This window comes from Danio rerio, chromosome 9 (assembly GCF_049306965.1).
Source record: "Danio rerio strain Tuebingen ecotype United States chromosome 9, GRCz12tu, whole genome shotgun sequence".
Lineage (NCBI taxonomy): Eukaryota > Metazoa > Chordata > Actinopteri > Cypriniformes > Danionidae > Danio > Danio rerio.
In genome coordinates this window covers 47,315,138-47,335,000 of record NC_133184.1, presented here as the reverse complement: position 1 = coordinate 47,335,000, position 19,863 = coordinate 47,315,138, and the positions used below count along the sequence as shown (strand labels likewise).

General features: G+C 35.6%; 1 protein-coding gene across 3 annotated transcripts in view; it reads right to left on the bottom strand.

Annotated features, from left to right (window-relative positions):
• adarb1b (adenosine deaminase RNA specific B1b) overlaps positions 1 to 19,863 on the bottom strand; it is a 321,734-nt gene that overhangs the window by 15,210 nt on the left and 286,661 nt on the right. For all 3 annotated transcript variants that reach the window (XM_682018.11, XM_021479019.3, XM_021479018.3), the window contains 4 exons: positions 9,979 to 10,093; positions 9,121 to 9,289; positions 6,604 to 6,755; positions 4,438 to 4,606 (listed from right to left, as the gene is read on the bottom strand). In XM_682018.11, the coding sequence (XP_687110.6) occupies positions 4,438 to 4,606; positions 6,604 to 6,755; positions 9,121 to 9,289; positions 9,979 to 10,093 (605 nt within the window). The remainder of the gene's footprint in view (positions 1 to 4,437; positions 4,607 to 6,603; positions 6,756 to 9,120; positions 9,290 to 9,978; positions 10,094 to 19,863) is intronic.

Here is a 19,863-nt window from a genome sequence, read left to right as displayed (position 1 = left end):
TTCAAAGTAAGTGAAAGATCCAGAAGGGCATCCTGCTGATTTGATTCAGAAGGGCATTTTTTTCGTCAGACGGCTCACCGGTTTGACTTTCATCCATTCAGCGTCATTCATTTTAAAAAGCACCCGGATTATTTTATTTGTAGATGTTTAACTGGAACACATTAACTCTACAGGTGCCTGATAGTTAGCTGTGGAGCTAACGTTAATCATGTTATTCCCTCTAGTGAACGCATAAAAATTGTCACCATAATTTACTCGAGTGCACGCCTCAATGTCTTGCACCCCCCTGTTGGGGCGCACCCCACAGTTTGAAAACCCCTGCCTTAAGTTACCTAAAAGCAACCTTGGACTACTAACATTTTATATGTGCACTTTTCATTGGGATGCTTTGCAAATGCAGTTTTCAGTAAAAATAAAAAACAACAACAACAAAAAAAACACTTATATTTCAATCAGTTTCCGAAACAAAGCTATTGTGGTGACTGTCAAAGACTCGTTACACAGAATACTTTTACTTTCTTGTACTTTCTAATGCACAGAGAACATTATCTAATTTCTCTTCTCCTTTAGCATTACAAAAGGAAACGAATAAACGGAGGAATAAAAAAAGACACAAATAATAAATAAAGATTGTCTTAAAGATGCAACTGAATTTCTGATCGGAAAGTTTCTTTAATTCTGGTTTTGGAAACCAGAATTGTGGATTCATTTTTAAATTCAAAGTTGTTTTTGGTGGTTTCAATATTAGTGCTTTAAGTTCTGGATACAAAGCAAACTAAAATTAATACAAAGAGCACACAAGAATTACAAATCAAATAGGATTCAATGGTGCGTTTCATTTCACTTGATTTTATTTCAGAACATGTAACTTTTTCCCTGCAAACTTTTGTTCAGGTGTTTAGCTGCGATCAAATTAGTACACAGTTGTGAGGAGGTTAAACAGAAGAGGAATAAATGCACAAGAAAAAAGCATTAGAGCAACGACTACTTCTATGCAACAAGCAAGAGTCAGAAGCGTAAAGTTGAGCAGCGCTACCTTGTATATCATGGTATTTCTTTTTTTTTAAATTTAAGCCCTGTCTGATGTCAGGGAGTAATTTTGCACATTCACTCTGGAACACCGCCAGAAAACTGCTTGGGTATGAATGTCGAGAAATGTTTCAAAACATCTCTGCTGATATGTGCGTAGGCATGGGAAGATAACCGTCTTCGAGGTATACCACGGTTTGGAAAAGTCAAGGTTTTAAAAGTCAAAATTTTCTGCTGTATAGTTCCTAAGGTATGAGTATTTTTTTTTTAGGACAGCAGTATCTCCAGCAGAAAAGGTCTTCAAAGATACCATTTTAAATTTTTAAGAAATCTGTGTTTTTTAAACTAATAAAGACAACACAAATCAATAATTCATTTGAATTATTTAGCCTGACATGTTTACTGCGCCAAAATATTTTAAATGTTTCTCAAATTAAAATATATTGCACACAAATGTGGAAAAGGATTTGTTATTTACCCAGACGTTTAAAAAGGATATATTTTAGAGCAGAAATCACAATACCGTGAGACCATAAACCATACCATACCATCAGAATCTTATACCGGTCCATGCCTACATATGCGCTTGCAAAAATCTTCATGGTGTGCTTAAGCCATTAACATTTTAAAAACTTGCGAACAAACTTACAAATGAACGAACAAACAAACAAACAAACAAACAAACAAACAAACAAACATAAATGAATACACCTCCTAATGAAAAGGAAAATTCTTATCCATTTCTCAGTGATTATAAGCAATGTGTTTTGTTGCATTTGAACAAAACAGATTTATTAAATAGATGTATTTATTCAAGTAATATTTTGGTCAACAAACATCTTTAAAAATAGAAAGATAATACATTTCAATTCATGCAAATATTGCAAAAAAAGAAGAAAATTTACAACCAACAAAATGTCAACAAAAATTTATGTTTTTGTTTCTCTTGATTTCTGCTCGTTTAACATTTTTATTCAATATTTGTCTTTAACATATAAATGTGGGGTACTAATTTTCATCGTAAGTTATTTTGTTAGATAAGCTCCAGATTTGGCTTTAGTACTGAATAAACAAATGAATATGCACAAATATAATATTGTAAAGCATCCAATAGAGATCTGTAAGGGGTGTACTTATATATGCAGAGCACTGTAGCTACCTAGATGAACAGACAGAGTGCAGGATGATCTAAATATCACATTGTGTCATTAGTAGAGACAAAAGCTGTGCTCTCAGGTCACTGCTGTGCGTCTGACAGCTCCTTATCTCTGCTTTTTCAAACACATCATCACACTGAATGAACACTGCTCACACTCTTTACTTTATACTATGGTTATAGTAATGTTGAACCCGTGCACTACTTTTCCTGTCAATTATAAAGTCACCATGCAATTAAACTAAGAAAGCTCTTGTTCTCCTCCAGCAGTGACAGTACAGCGTCTATAGTTAAAGTTTGATTAACCAGACGCTTCCAGACTGCTGCTTCTGCTGAGCTTTCTATTTTTTTTTTAATGAAGAGGCTGACAATAGATCTGCTCTGAAACATAGTGAGCTGCTTAACTAGGCAGAGAATTTAGAGAGGACAGGAAAAAAACATTACGCTCATTATGAACACATTCTAATGCAACATTACATCTTTACAATCCCAGAATTCACTGTGACAAGCTCAGTGGAGAGAATTTGAATATATTAGTGTTTTGTTGTCTAAATGTGTCAATTTAATATATATATATATATATATATATATATATATATATATATATATATATATATATATATATATATATATATATATATATATATCTAAATATATATGCTAGGGGCGACGCAGTGGCGCAGTAGGTAGTGCTGTCGCCTCACAGCAAGAAGATCGCTGTGTCGAATCTCGGCTCGGCTCAGTTGGCGTTTCTGTGTGGAGTTTGCATGTTCTCCCTGCCTTCGCGTGGGTTTCCTCCGGGTGCTCTGGTTTACACCACAGTCCCCCACTGTGTATGAATGAGTGTGTGGATGTTTCCCAGAGATGGGTTGCAGCTGGAAGGGCTGCGTAAAAACGTGCTGGATCAGTTGGTGGTTCATTCCGCTGTGGCGACCCCAGATTAATAAAGGGAATAAGCCGACTAGAAAATGAATGAATGATATATATGCTATTATCATTTCTATTAGCATAACTGCTACTGACAGATATATTCTCATAAACACTTTATTTTTTTCTAGAAAATGATGACATTAAGTGGAAAAAAATAATACGTGTATTGTGTTTTTTTTAAATGATTTAAATTTAATTTATTCTTTGTAAAAAATACTGAATGCATTTTAATGTACAATAAAATACTGCATGGTATAAACTATTTTATTTAAATTTTTTTTTTAATTTTAATTAGGATTGGGCGATATTACTAAAAAATTATCATGATATCGTTCACGTTTAATTTAATTCGATATGAATAATTATCGAATATTTTTTTTCACAATACATTTAGGAATATTAGGATTTTTTAACCACTTTATTTTAACTTACAAACATTCCAACATTACGAAGGCAAAAAGTTTTAATAGTCAAAAACTGACATATTTAAACAAAAACAAAATATCTGATCTCTTTATAATAAAATAAACATATGTGTTAGAGAGACTCTTAAACTTGATGAATAAAATGTTACAAAGTGTGTGCAATAGTAAAGCTTATATACTGTACAATCAAAGCAAACTTTAAGGTGTGAATAATAATGATACAGTAAACCTCAAACTCTTTCAACAACACACATTATGATAATCAAATCTGAGCTTCCAAGTAAAGGAACCAGCTATTGTTATTCAGATAAATACTGCGACATTAAAAGTTGTATGACTATATTACCCTCTATGCTAAAACACTCTTTCAGATGGGGAGCTAGTGGCTGAGGTGCACAAGAAAAGAAACCAAAAAGCCACTCTGGTGACATCCTTACATCCTTTTTCATTTACAATCTTCACACTGCACTACTCGTTTTCGCATGTGTTGTTATTCTGAACTGAAGTGACAAGTGCGTGGATTCCTTGACCATTTTTAGACTTTGCGCTCGCGCTCCCCTGGCCCCTCTTGTAACTAGGTGACCATCAAACAATGACAAAAGGACAAACCATTGCTGCAGCTCTGATACAATTTGAATCATCACTTTATGTCGATCACTGATTAGCACCTGTACTAGAAAGCGCAGCTTCATTCACCATATAGACGTTATACTTTTCCCCATTCAAAACTATATGAGTAACATGTTTTGTGTATTCTGTAGTCTTTGTGTTGAGCCAAGCAAAACTTAACCAAAGCGAGCCGAGCCTTGCCGAACTGTACTGTACCTCCGTGAAGTGCATATTTTTTTTATTGAATATCTGACATACTATCTTATAAATGTGTTCCCATGCATCTACCTTGCAATTTTGTCACTGCATGACATGGTCAGCAGCCGCTCGCCCTGCAGGACCCCATCCCACGTCTGTATGGTGTTGCTGGAGCGCACCGGGATCGTTCCCTCGCCAGACTCGATCTTGGTCCTCAGCTGACCTCTCGCCTTCCGGTTCGGGTGTCTGTCTCCCTGATCTGAGAAGAGCACAGAAAAAAAGATATTAAGTCTCGCTTCACAGTTTCTAGGTTCGCAGTTTCAAGGTTCAAATGCTAATTTAGAGGTTGAAAGTGAACAAATTGTGCTAATTTACACTCACAGTGTTCTGTGACAATATTGAAAATCATGATTGTGATGTTTATTTACATGCCTAATTTCAGGTGGTCAGACAAAGATACATTTTCTTTTAGAAATCCTTCAAATTTTGGTGTCTGGTAATGAAAATTTGCGACCAAATTGGCAAAAAATCTATACCAAAAATACTTTGTAAGAATTGGTTATTATTTTATAAAACAATATAAAGTAATTTTTATCAGATCATTTAAATTATATTGTTTAAAAAATGGCCTTTGTATAGCCATTAAAATCAATGGGATTCATAGCGCAGCGCTTTCTGCCTCCAGTGTGAAAGCAACTTCAGACAGAGCAGAGAATACAGCTGGAGGAAGAGTAAAAAAAGTGTGCTGAAAAACTGCTGGGCAAATCAGCACAGGATAGCCTATTTTAGCTTCTATTTTTGTCAGTTTTTGCTGAAAATGCAATGTTTGGCTGATAATTTTAATAATATGACAAAAAAAGTGCATCCATAGTGTCTGGAATAAAGCAGGTGCAGAGACTGTAATAAAACCCATGCTTTTGTAAAAAATTGCCATTATTGTGTGATATACTTTTTATAAACGGCTAGTTTTCTCAATTCAGATGAGGCTTGAATCCAGAAATAGTAATTCATATTAGTGGATTAGACAGTCAAAGAAAAAATTGTCTCTGACAATCTCCTTTAAGATATTTTAAATTTTATTGTTTAAAAAAATTAAGTTAGTCGACGGAGCGCTTCTCTGGCCTTTGCATGGCCATTGAAATTAATGGGTTTCATAACGCTGTGCTTTCTGCCTCCAGTGTGAAAGCTGCTTCAGGCAGTGCAATAAATAAAGCTGGAGGAAAAGTAAAACAACAGCGCTAATAACTGCTGGGCAAAATGACACAGCATAGGCTATTTCAGCTTACATTTTTGACAGTTTTTGCAGAAAATGCTAATTTTGTCTGCTAATAAGGCGGCAAATAAAAAAAATTGGTGCATCCCTAGTGTCTGGAATAAAGCAGAGAGTTTAATAAAAACCATGATTTTGTACAAGATTGGCTTTATTGTGTGATATGAATAAATAATGTTCATAAATGGCTAGTTTTCTCAATTCAGATGAGGCTTAAACCAGGAATAGCAATTCATACAAGTGGATTAGACAGTCAAAATAGGAAAATATGTCTGACAATCTCCTTTAACCAACAAAAAAGATTTAATCAACCAATAATAACACTAACATAAGTAATAATTGTGTTTTTTCTCTCTCTCTCTTGCTTCAGCTCAATAATTATATTAGCATACAAATGCAAGTAAAATTATATCAACAATACGGTTAAGAGCAGAATTAACCAGGCTACAAGGAGAGTGAACAAAAGCCTATCATAATTATTCATTTACAAATGATGAATATATACAATTTTGGTAAAAATTTACACAACATTTTGGAAGCCAGTCAACTTGAAATAAAAAAAGCTAAATAATATCCATACTAATGTTAATGAAATATTATTATTTTAAATCATTTAACAGTCAAAAGATCGCCAATCAATCAAAAGATGTAATCAAACAATAGCACTAATGTAAAGAGCAATTGTGTGTTTTTCTTTGGCTTCAACAGCGGGAATAATTATATTGGCATGTAAAGGCAAGCAAAAGGGATTTAAATATGACATTCAAGAGCAGAATTAATCAGGACACAAAGGCAGCTAATTAAAAACGCTGATGAAATTTGTTTTGGAAATGCAGTCGCACAGTGGAGTGACATTGTAATGAAATGGGAGCTGATCATAAGAGGACCCGTCCTCATCTCAATTCAACAACTGTTGAGTTTTTTTTTTCAAAGTGTTTGAGTAAAATGAAGTGTGGATGATGAGCGCTTCTTGGTTTGTGTCTCACCCTCGACGCCGGCCTCGTGAGGAGAGAAGATTCGAGCGTCTCCACAGGGTGAGGTGCTGATGTACAGATGAAACTGAACGCTGTCCTTCAGTCTGTAGCCGCGCTTCTCACACTGCATGAATATGGACTTTTGGTGCTCTTCTTTATTGTTGCTACATTTACAAGCAGTAGAAAAAAAGTCAAATCAGTCAAGGCATGACTGTGATTATTTGGGAATATTACAAAAAATAAATATAAAATCATCTATTAGGATGTTAACATTAGATATACCTGTAACATGAAATCATAATACAAAAATTATTTTATATACTTGCATAAACTAATAAATATTAATCATATTATTTTATTTAGTTAAACATGATACAAAACTAATTCTCTTGGAATTTTAAGGCTTAACTAGGCTAAATATGCAAGTTAGATTAATTAGTCAAAAAAATCCCCAAGAGGCTTAAAAGTACTTTACCGTTAAATATTTACCTTTAAATGTATTACCTTTGGATTATAATAAAAAAAAGAAAAACATAAAAAATATTTTTCCCAAATATTGAACCCTAACCCAATTAATTTAAATTATTATAAAAAAATTATATATATATATATATATATATATATATATATATATATATATATATATATATATATATATATATATATACACACACACACACACACACACACATACACAAACACAAACATTTTGTTCAGTGGTGTGAGGAGTCAAATCTAAAACTTAATGCAACAAAAACTGAGGATATGATTATTGATTTTAGAAGGAACCATACAGCAGCTGAGGTGACTAATATTAGAGGTCAAAAAGTAGAATGTGTGGAGAACTACAAATATTTGGTTACCATTATTGACCGATTTTTAAACTTTGAGGCAAACTGTGATGCTGTGTGCAAGAAGGGGCATCAGCACCTATTTTGTCTAAGGAAACTATCACGTTTTTACATTGGCCCCAATATGCTTACTCTTTTTTTTATCGTGCTTTTATTGAGTCTATTCTATCCTTCGCTCTGGTGGCATGGTTTGGAGGTCTAGCTCTCAAAAACAGGAATAGACTGAGCCAGGTTGTTAGGTGGTCTAGCAGGTGGTCTTTTACTGATAGCCCATAACATTAGTAGCTGTAGCTCTCATTCTCTGTCTGAGGAGTTTATCCTACTCCCTTCGGGTTAAAGGTTTTAGATGCTTTTTAGTAGGACAAAACAGTTCAGGAATAGCTTTGTCCCATCATCTATTGTCGCTTTGAATAAATTTTAATTTTTTATAAGGTATAATTTGTATGTGTATATGTGGGTATGTATGTGTGATTTAGTTGTTTGTATCAAATGCCAAACTTTGCTGCAAAAATCTATTTACCAGTACTAATAAAGTCAACTAACTAACTAACTAACTAACTAACATATACACACACACACACACATATATATATATATATATATATATATATATATATATATATATATATATATATATATATATATATATATATATATATATATATATATATATACATATATATATATATATATATATATATATATATATATATATATATACATACATATATATATATATATATATATACACACACACATATACACACACACACACAAAGACACACACACACACATATATATATATATATATATATATATATATATATATATATATATATATATATATATATATATATATATGCATATATATATATATATATATATATATATATATATATACATACACGCACTATAAACATTGAAAAATGTTTTCCAAGAGGTTGAAAAATTTAACCTTATTTAAAAATTATTGGCCTATTATTTAAAATAAATAAATAAATAAATACATTTCTTATTAAAAATATACGTATTAAAAAATCCTTTTTAATGTTGCTACATTTACAAGCAGAGGAAAAAAATCTTCATCTATCACATATGTAAATATTTTGGAATATTACAATTACAAAGATATAAATCATATTATAATTATATTATATTACAAAGATATAAAAGTATCTATTAGGATGTTAATACACACACACACACACACACACACACACACACACACACACACACACACACACACACACACACACACACACACACACACACACACACACAACTGATTTAACTGACTTTCTCCAGAAGAAAAAATATTATCAGACATACTGTGAAAATTTACTTGTTCTGTTAAAAATAATTTGGGAAATATTTAAAAAGAAAAAAAATTCAAAGGGGGGCTAATAATTCTGACTTCAACTGTATACAAATTTATTATTATTATTATTATTTTTAATATATTTAGATTTACATTTATTTCAATCACAACATTTGATTGTTTAATAAATTGCAAGACTTTTTATGACCGTATTTGTAATACAAAACAATAAATTAAAATCTGTTTATGCATTTAATTTGGCTTCCTGCAAGACTAAACATCCATCATGCTATGATGACAAATGCGATGCGCGCACACACACACACACACACACACACACACATGAATGCGGCGTCTCACCTTAAGAAGTGCTCCAGCTGCATGTAGAGATACCTGATGAGGGAACGACGAGCAATGATTTCAGCGTGACAGTCGTTGAGCGCCAGGCCGCGGTCGCTCATATACTCGCCGTTTATACACTTGGTTCCTGTGGAGACGCAGATGACCTGAGCGTCCTTCACATCAGTGCCTGAGAGCAAAAAAAAAAAAAAAAGGTAACAAACACGCACACACACACTCACTCACTCACTCACTCACTCACTCACTCACTCACTCCTACTTCACTAGGAATGCCCGGACTTTAAAAATGTGAGAAAATGTAAAAAACCCCTCGAATAATAAGCCTTTATCAAGAGATTAACCATATAAAGTCACTTCATTTACACTGATTACAATATCATTCATTCATTCATTCATTCATTCATTCATTCATTCATTCATTTTAAAGGGATATATTTAAGTTCTCTCATAATTTACTGACCCGTCATTTATGAAAAACCTGTTTGGCTTTCATTCTTCTGTTAAACAGAAAAGAAGATATTTGGAAAAATATTTTGAGACATCTGTAACCATTGACTTTTCCTACAATGGATGATAATAGTTACAGGTTTTCAGCATTCTTCAAAATATCTTCTTTTGTGTTGAACTGAAAGAAACTCATAATGCTTTATAACCACCTGAGGGTGAGTAAATTAAATTGTAACAAAATATTTGGGTGAACTATCCCTTTAAGCTGAACTACTAATGATTCGTTTTGACTGATTTACAGAATAATTAGGTGGGAAAACTCAAATGTTCAGTGTAATTTTTATTTTTAATTGTGAGGAAACTTTTTTTGAATCTCGTTCTTGGCTCTGAACTCTACACAGACTACTGTACCTGTAGTCATAACGACCCCAGCTAGAACTTTCCGGCGTGCGTGTGGAGATGTGAAGTTGTCTGTGAGCTCGCTGAATTTGTCCACTACCAGACGAGAAACAGCATCAGCAAGAACCTGGTAAAGAGCACACTGATGTCAGACCTCACACTGACAGCAATGCTTCCAGCAATAACACACAAACACGCACGGAACACACAATACACACAGGAATAGAATACTCAGAACAATACTGGCTATTCATGAATAAATTTAACATCAAGATAAGCCACCGCAGGCAAAAACAGTTATTTCCATGCACATGTCAATTCTAAGATTCTACAAAGTTGTATATGCATTATTCTAATGTACAGAAAACATCCCAATTACATAATCAGCTTTAATTATTTACAAAACACATCTTTAAAGCCTTTTACCTTAGTTTTTTCTCCTGCACTGAGCCACCAAACACTTACATACACCAGGATTAACAATTTTATGCATATATGTATTCTGAAGAGGGTTGACACGGTGGCCCCGACTGTGCCAGTTGGCATTTTTGGGTGGAGTTTGCATGTTCTCCACGTGTTGGCGTAGGTTTCCTCGTGTGCTCCGATTTACCCCACAGTCCATAGACATCAAGTACAAGTAAATTGAATGAACTTAATTGGCCATAGTGTACGAGTGTGTGTGTGAATAAGTGTGTATAAATGTTTTCCAGTACTGGGTTGCAGCTGGAAGGGCACCTGCAGCAGCTGGAATAGTTGGTGGTTCATTCCGCTGTGGTGACAACTTATGAATAAAGGGACTACGCAGAAGGAAAATGACTGAATGAATGAATTCTGAAGGTTTGTTTTTCTGGCAGGTTGCAGTCTGTCCTGAAATGTGCTGTGGTAAAAAGCATTCTCAAATCCTATTTGCAAAAACCTTCAACTCTAACATAAACTCTTAACATTTAATAATAATAATACTAGTACAGTGTTGTTCAGCCACTAAAAATATTTGGCAAAGGATTGGCTATTGTCAAGTTCATGGAGTAGGGCTAGAGTTCAACTTTGTAGATAAAATCTTTTATTGTTTTTTTTTTTTTTATAAAAAGTCTTAAAATGTATTTAAAAAAATCACATAATGTAAATAAGTTGTCATTTAATAAGCCTATGTGAATAACTCACTTTTGGCAAAAATGTCAGATAGAACCTTATAATTGTAAAGCCTCGCACACACGGAACACTTGTCGTTTGCGTTTATTGTCAGCGTTTTACAATACGTTTTTCCGGATTCAAACACAATCGATTTTTACTGGAGTGAAGCAGAAGAGAATGCAAAAATCACTCCTTGGCGTTAGATGGCGCAACACAACTTTAAGCTTGTTGTTAAAGCTACTGGTGACTCGAACAAGCATGGATGGTTCAGCAGCTCTAGCGATGAAGAAATGAATATTGTTCTCCAGTGCAATAAGCAGCTCCACGTTCATATAACCTCAGGGCATCTTCTTCAGCGTGCGCTCGCACTGACAGTTTGCGCTTGAGTGCCTCCAAGTGCTGTTTATTGTTTCTTCAGCAGCTCCGTGCACGTAAACAAAAGTGCCAATCTGATTGGAGAAGGGTTTAACGCGGCACATCAAAACAAAAATCCAAGCATGAGGCGTTTTTTTTTTTTTTTAAATGACCATTTATGTGTGCCATTTTGGGCGTTGGTGTGCACGATCACATTGACGCCCTTTTTTTATCCACGAGGTGTTAAATGTCGACGGAAACGCGAGTAAAAAAACGTCTCGGTGTGCATGGGCCTCAAGGTGACGAAATTAATAATTTGGCAAATAATTTGATAACTGATGTCCATGTTAACATAGTGATTGTCATTCTCCCCTGCATCTGTGTGTTGTTTCGCCTCTGTGAAAATCAGCACGTGTTTGAACCGAAACTTCCAATTTTATGCAAACCCTTCCCTCTTTTACCACTCATTCCCACCTAAACAGAGCTGGACTCACCCACTTTCCTGACTTTTTTTCATAGTAGAGGTGTGAAAACACCCTGTTGAGACAAGGAGGCTTTCATGGCCCTTTAAACCACATTATAAAAATGATTTTAAGGGTGTACTCATACTATGCTATCCGAACCGTGCCCAGGCCCGTTTCCCAGATCGTTTGAGAAGTGTGAGTGCTCTGAATTGGGTCAGGCACGTTCACTTGGCTGGCCCTGACCCAGTTTGAAGAGGTGTGTCAGAGTTCGGTTTACTTGGGCTTTGGCGCGGTACACTTAGGTCGTACTCACACTAGGTACAGTTGCCTCGAACCGGGCCAAAGCACGCTTGTCCCCCCTCCCGTCTCCCCCGACGGCCCGCGCTCACACCACAAACGGGCCTCGGCACGTTTACGTCATCGCTGCTGCGCTGTTTAGTGAGAAGCGCTCTCTCACTCGGCAGCACACTGGAGATTTCTTTAGTTATATCGTTTCAATCGTTTGATTTGCAGTGACATGCAGTCAAATGTTTCGCCAAACAGTCCTTAGGGATGCGGGGACACGCAGTCAGATATTTAGCCGAACAGATCCGCCACTTTTGGCGCCCATAAACAATCATAAAGCTCTCGTGCTGCAGGAATGAGGAGGTCTGCTGAAGGCGCGCAGCTGTCGTGCAGTGAGGGGTTTGCGTCTTTAATAAGCTACAGCAGTTTGTGTTCACTGAACAATAAGAATGATTAATAAATCAATATGAAACAGCCCCTTAAAAGTCACGTCTCGCTTTCAGTTTCGGGCTTTGGCGCGTTTTGCACTCACACACAAGCGTACCGCGCCAAAGCCCAAGTGAACCGCGCTCAGGCACACCTCTTCCAACTGGGCAAGGGCTGGCCAAGTGAACCGTGCTTGAGCCCGATTCAGCACGCACACACTTCTCAAACGATCCGGAAAACGGGCCTGGGCACGGTACGGATGGCATAGTGTGAGTAGGCCCTTATAGTGTGAGTGCAAAATGTGCCTGAGCCCGAAACTGAAGACGAGACGTGAATTTTACAGGATTGTTTCATTTGGATTTATTAATCATTCTCACTGTTCAATGAACACAAACTGTCATTGTTTATAAAAGTCGCAAACCCCTCACAGCTGAGCCTTCAGCAAACCTCCTAATTTCTGCAGCACAAGGACTTTATGATTGTTTATCAGCATCAAACGTAGCGGATCTGTTCGGCTTGATATTTGACTGCGTGTCACTGCATCTCAAACAACTACAACGATATAACTAAAAAATTCTCCACTGTGCCGAGTGAAAGCGCTTACTGAACAGCGCATCATCAATGACGTAAGCGTGCCCAGGCCCGAATGTAATGTGAGTGTGGGCCATCGGGGGAGACGGGAGGGGGGACAATCGTTCCAGGCTTCAGGGTTCAAGGCAACTGCACATAGTGCAAGTACGCCCTAATAGCTCCCCCTTAAACAAAAACTTGTTTCAAAAGTGTACCATCCATTTTCTGATGTTTGACAATTAAAGAGCCCATATTATGGGTTTTTGAAAATGCCCTTCCATGTAGTGTGTAACACAGCTCTAAGTGAAGTGAAGTATCCAGCTAAGGCTTAAATCTGTAAGAGTACAGTGTTTAAAACGGTTGATTCATCTATAAAAGAGTCGACTCATAGTGCTTCAAACGAGTCGCCTTGATAACGAGTCATTAGGTGTTTCGCCTTGACGTACTAACGAAAACAAGTTATTCACGTGCACGAGCAAACCCAGGAGATTTGAAACCTTCGGCCCCGCCCTCTAACACAGAAACCCAGACACAAACACACAAACCCACAAACACACACACACAAACATGCCGGTCGATTGAAGTCACACTGCAGATGGATATTATCGAGTCTCTACCCAAAGATGAAACCTCAGCATTATAACAAAGCAGTTGGAAACTACTGGAAACTTCTGGAAACAACATGCTACAAAGAATACTTCATCTGCGTTTCTTAAAGGAAGGATCAGTAAAGAGTAACTTACTGATGGACGTCAGGATGGGTTTCTTCCTCCATTTCTCAAGTGTAAGTACATGTGATTAAAGTTGTTGCCTCGTTACTCTAGCTTGCAAATGTATTTAGTTGTGTTTTGTTACTTGTAACCGCGTGTACTGTATCAGGTTAACTCGCTATATTCTCATATCGCGTGCAAAGTCACGTTAAAAACGCGACGCGTGCTGCTATGTGTGTGTGTCTGTGAAAAGAGCAGAGTAAGACAAGCTAGAAGATCTCCTCAACAGTTTGTGGAGTTTTTGCTCAATAAAATAGTCAGTCGTCTGTATTTTCAAGTCCATTGTCTGTATTTACATTGATCCACTGGCAGCTAAAATCCACACCTTACACTATCGAGCGTGTATGAACTGTGATTACTTTTATATTGCTGATTAGCTGTTGGGCATTTCACTCTCTCACTGAAAGCAGTCGACCAATCGCAACAGACTTTCATTGGTCCAATCAGCGCAGATTGGCTTCGCGCTAAGGAGGGGTTTGGTAACAAATGAATCACTGGACGATTCATATTGGAGTCGCTGGGATAATTAGGTAAAAATAAATGCAGATTATAAGACCATGAAAGGGTTTTTTGACCTTGCATGCATATTAGACTGTTGTTGGAGACCCTTACAACCAAGATAAGACATGTATAATATGGGCTCTTTAAGTCAAATCTCTAGCTTTTTTACTGAAAAACATAACCAACATTCTACATTCAGTAGAACAAAATAAATTTTTAATGTAACGAGCACCATGAAAACCCAGCTGAACATTCCGAAGGCTCTATGCCCCCTCTATGGATTACTGTAAAGCAGAATTTACTGTAGACCTCAGATTCACCTTCTGCTGCTGCAATATAATATCAATATTTCATCGAAAGCCTTCAGGCACCTCGGTGATTCCTTTCCGCTAACAGTGCCCTCCACTTCACATTCCTTACGCTCCTGGTTAATATGCTGGAAAATGATTATGCCAGGGACAAAAATCAATGGGCGAATGAGCATGAATTAGAGACATTAGTCTAACATTACTTCCCAAATACTCGGAAGTCAGTCGGTCGGAGACGGCAAATGGGCGTTTGAAGCGGAGCGCACTTCTGATATATTATCAGGAGACACTGAAATCTACCCCTGAACAGGCGGGCTGCGCTTTACTCTCGTGATAAAACACATGGGTTTTCCACCATCCTCTTTATTTGCTTTCATTTCCCATTAGTACCTAGGGACAGATGACAGGGCTAACTAGATGCTGACAGATTTCAGAGACGATAAAACCTTTTCTAATGTATGGGACTCGTTCCTGAATTGGGGGAACAACAAATACAACAACTGTATAATTTACGGTAAACAGAATCCATCATTAATGTAAAACAATGCTAAAGGTTTAAAGAGCCCCTATTTTGCATTTTCAAGGGTCATATTTTGGTTTTGGGGTCTGATATGCATGCAAGGTCAAAAACACTTTAATTTTCTTGTAATATGCATTTATTTTTACCGAATTATCCCAATGACTCCCAAATGATTTGTTCAGCGATTCATTTGTTGCCAAACCCCTCCTTAGCGCAAAGCTAATCTGCGCTGATTGGTCCGATGACCCAGTCTGTTGCGATTGGTTGACTGTGTTCAGCGCGAGAAAGAGAGAAACACCCATCACGGCTTATGAACAATTTTGAAGTAGTCAGAGTGTATGTGTGAGCCCAATGTAGGAGTGCATTAAAGCAACGCAGTTCAACACCAGCTTGACATGCATTCAGTATTACCCTCACAGTGGCAAAAGCTGAACTATTTTGAAACTTGAAGGCCACACGTGTGTATGAACAGCCGACGGTAGCCATAGCTATGACAAACGGCAGTGGATCGCGAGTTCAGAAACGCATCTAAATCTGTAAAGAAAAAGGCACGCATTGCGTTTTTAGTGTGGTTTTAGATGCAACAGGAGAATATAAAGAGACAAGTAAAGAAACACAATTAAACACATTTTGCAAGCTAGAGAAAACAAGGAGGCAACCATATTAATCGCACTTACACTTGAGAAATGGAGGAAGAAACTGATCCATGAACTGTGTAGTGTAAAGTTTAAACCTTTAACGGCCGATTGATCCCGCATTGTAAGCATGTAGATTGCTGAAGCACTCGTCAGAAAAATGACGGGAACACAGCACAAAGCTGGGGCTATAACGCTGAGGTATTTTTGCAAAAACAAACTTCAACCTCTAACTCTTCACAGTCTCATCCTATGTTTGGGTAGGGAAAATAGCACTAACTTTCCCTCACACTTCAGAGCACAGTGTCTTCGCGACATGATTCAACCGGGATCTGCTACCGTGTTTGTCTTCCTCTTTTTCTTTCAACGGTGTTTGTGGGCATGGCCAGGGGTTTCAATTTTCCTGGGAAGATTTTTTTAACATTTCTAAACATAATAGTTTTAGCAACTAACGTATAATGTATTTCTTTTATCTTCGCCATGATGACAGTACATAATATTTTACTAGTTATTTTTCAAGATACTAGTATTCAACTTAAAGTGACATTTTAAGGCTTAACTAGGTTAATTAGGCAACTTAGTTTGATTAACTAATAATATCGACCTTAAAATGATTTTGTTAATTATTTATTGTGTCCAAAATAAAACAACTAAGAATTTCTCCAGAAGAAAAAATATTATCAGAAATACTGTGAAAATTTTCTTTATTAAATATTACTTGAAAAACATTTGAAAAAGAATAAGCATTTGAAAAATTAAAAATATTTTAATAAATAAGTATAAATACGTTTGCCTTCAACTGTATATGTAAATAGTTCTTGGGCCCTATCATACACCAAGCACAAAAAGGCGAAAGATGTGTTTGGCACGATTTGTTGCTATTTTCAGACGAGCACAACCCTATAATAATAATAATAATAATAATAATAATAATAATAATAATAATAATAATAATAATACCTTACATTTATATCTATATATTATATATTTTCTGGCCACTCAAAGTGCTTTACACATAGGGGAAATCTCCTTATCCACCACCAGAGTGTAGCATCCACCTGGATGACGCAACGACAGCCATTGGGAGTAAAGAGTAAAAGTAAAGTAAAGAGGCCAAATTGGGGAGGCTCGTTCTTTATCTTCGCACTGCAGATGGTCAGTTTAATGGTTTTCTCGCTAGTGAAGTACAGTATTCAGTTTTTCCACTTACAGAGTTCGCCATGAAAAGGGCAAATGCGCCATGACGTGACACAACTGACTCTTAAAGTGAATGGGAGATGAGACTCTGACTGGTTTAATGCACTTTATGCTCAACACACCCAGAACTCATAAAAAAGAATGAGCACAACCCTGTTACACCATGCGCCGGGGCACGAACCATATTTTTCCATCCTTAAAATACCAAAAAGTGGATTCAAACATGCCCTTAATGCTTTAGCACCATGCACTTAGATCGTTAAAATAGAGCCCATTATGTTTATCTACATCTACAATTAATTTTTTCTACAATGAAATTCATACAGTAATGAGTCCTTTCACTTTCCTATCATTCAACAACCTATCCTCGTATTGAAGTCAGTTCATTCTGCAGCCTGAGTGCATTAAAAACAAGAGCGAAGCGATCCGTTGTCCTGTGACAAGAGTCTATTTAACCTCTCGCCATCTGGCTAAAACAAACACACCTCAGGTCTCCTTCTAGACAGCATGTTAAATATGTGGCCATCAGATTAGGGCTGGATAATGGGCTTTTGCATTCACTGCGCTGCATCCGTCACACACTGAGCGACAGTTCGAGAGCCGTCAGAATCACAGACAAAACGCACGCCGCTGACAGCACTGCTCTTTACTGGACAGGTAGAAACTAAATGTTCTTGTTTTTGACACGGTTCAGAGGGAGATGTTAATTAAGATTGGGTCGCTTCCAGGCCCGGCCTTATCTCAAAAGCAGGATTAACAAAGGATTTTAGAAATGTGTAAATAAACGTCTTTTCACACAAACGCTGCTCTCTGGTCATTCCGACTCGCTTTGTTGGGATGAGCGCTATATTGATGACACATTCATAATACTTTTGTTACTGACATTAACATTAAGTTGAATCGTGAATAGCATAATAATTCAATTTAAAATACATTCTTGGGGTTAATACGAAAATCAAGGTCCTACTTTGCGAGATGCAATTCATTAGGAGTTGAATCAAATGAATCGGTATAACTGAGATCAACTGAGTGAAGCCTTTTAATTTAGGAAAACGTTTAAAGGCCAGTATATCTAAATATTTGTCAATGACTAGAAGTTTGGAAAAAAATAAAAAAATATTTAATGCACAAAGTACGCAAATTAAATGCAAGTAAAGTGTGTACTTTCATGCGTCTACATAGATTTTGTGAAAATAAAATGTCAAAATGTTCCATTGCTGTTGTGTTTAAAATATCTTTATGTAAAAAAGAATCAATTTTTTTATTGTATAAATGTTAGTGTGTGTGTGTGTGTGTGTGTGTGTGTGTGTGTGTAAATTTACATGGAGGAAAGGTATTACGTTCAAGAATAAGTTTAAATCAGTGCCAAAATATCTAAATATATCTAAAATATAAATATATCTAAAATGTAAATAACTAGATCAAGGAAAATATTTCTTTACAAATGCATTTAATTGGGAATCTATGCGAGTTCAGAAGCAAAAACCTCTAAATGCAAACTAAAATGTTCTCCTTAAATGACTTTTTTGTCAGCCTCCTAGGTTTATGTTTAGTTATTTCACTTTGAAGTCAATTAAAATAACTAATTTGTCACAAAAAAAATTAAATTATTGAGTCCCCAATTTTTTTCCCAAATGATGTTTAACAGAGCAAAGACATTTTCACGGTATGTCTAATAATATATTTTCTTCTGGAGAAAGTCTTATTTGTTTTATTTCAGCTACAATAAAAGCAGTTAATAATTTTGTAAACACCATTTTAAGGTCAAAATTATTAGCCCCTTTAAGCTATATTTTGTTTCGACAGTCTATAGAACAAACCATCGTTATGCAATAACTTGCCTAATTACCCTAACCTGCCTAGTTAACCTAATTAACCTAGTTAAGCCTTTAAATGGCACATTAAGCTGTACAGGAATGTCTTGAAAAATAGTCAAATATTATTTACCGTCATTATAGCAAAGATAAAATAAATCAGTTATCCGAAATGAGTTAATATAATTATAATGTTTAGAAGTGTGTAAAAAAAAAACTTCTCTCTGTTAAACAGAAATTGGGGAAAAAATAAACAGGGGGGCTAATAATTCTGACTTCAAGTGTATATACAAATCGGTATAAGTTCAGTTAATGGAACAATTAAGTCCAAACAACTATATAGATACTCAAATGGCTTGCGATTGCTTCTAGCTGTAGAGTTCAGTTAACACAAGAATATAGTTCACTATTTTATAACTCATTAAGTTTGAGTTCAGTTTAATGTAATTATTTTATGAGTAACCATAACTTTTTTTCAAGAAGTCAAAGTAATAAAAAAAGATACTTATTTCTCTTTTCACTACTCAACTTATTTCTATTGTAATTTTCACTGTTGTGTTTTACAGTGTAGATGTTTGGAAAAAAAAAAACAATTTACAAATGATTTTATGCACATAGATAGCACATAAAACTTCTGCTTTCATATGACTACATAGCTTTTGTGAAAGTACAATGCAAAAATGTTGCATTGTTGTAACATTTAAGATATATTTATATAAAAATAAATATATTTATATATAATGTTTGTGGGTGTAAACATACAGTACATGAAAGAAATTGAATATTGGTAATACTAGTAGATATACAGTTGAAGACAAAATTAATTGCATTTTTGTTTTTATCATTTTTCAAATATTTTGGAAATTATGCTTATCAGAGCAAAAAAAAAAAATTACTTTTTTTTGGTTTGTCTACAGAATAA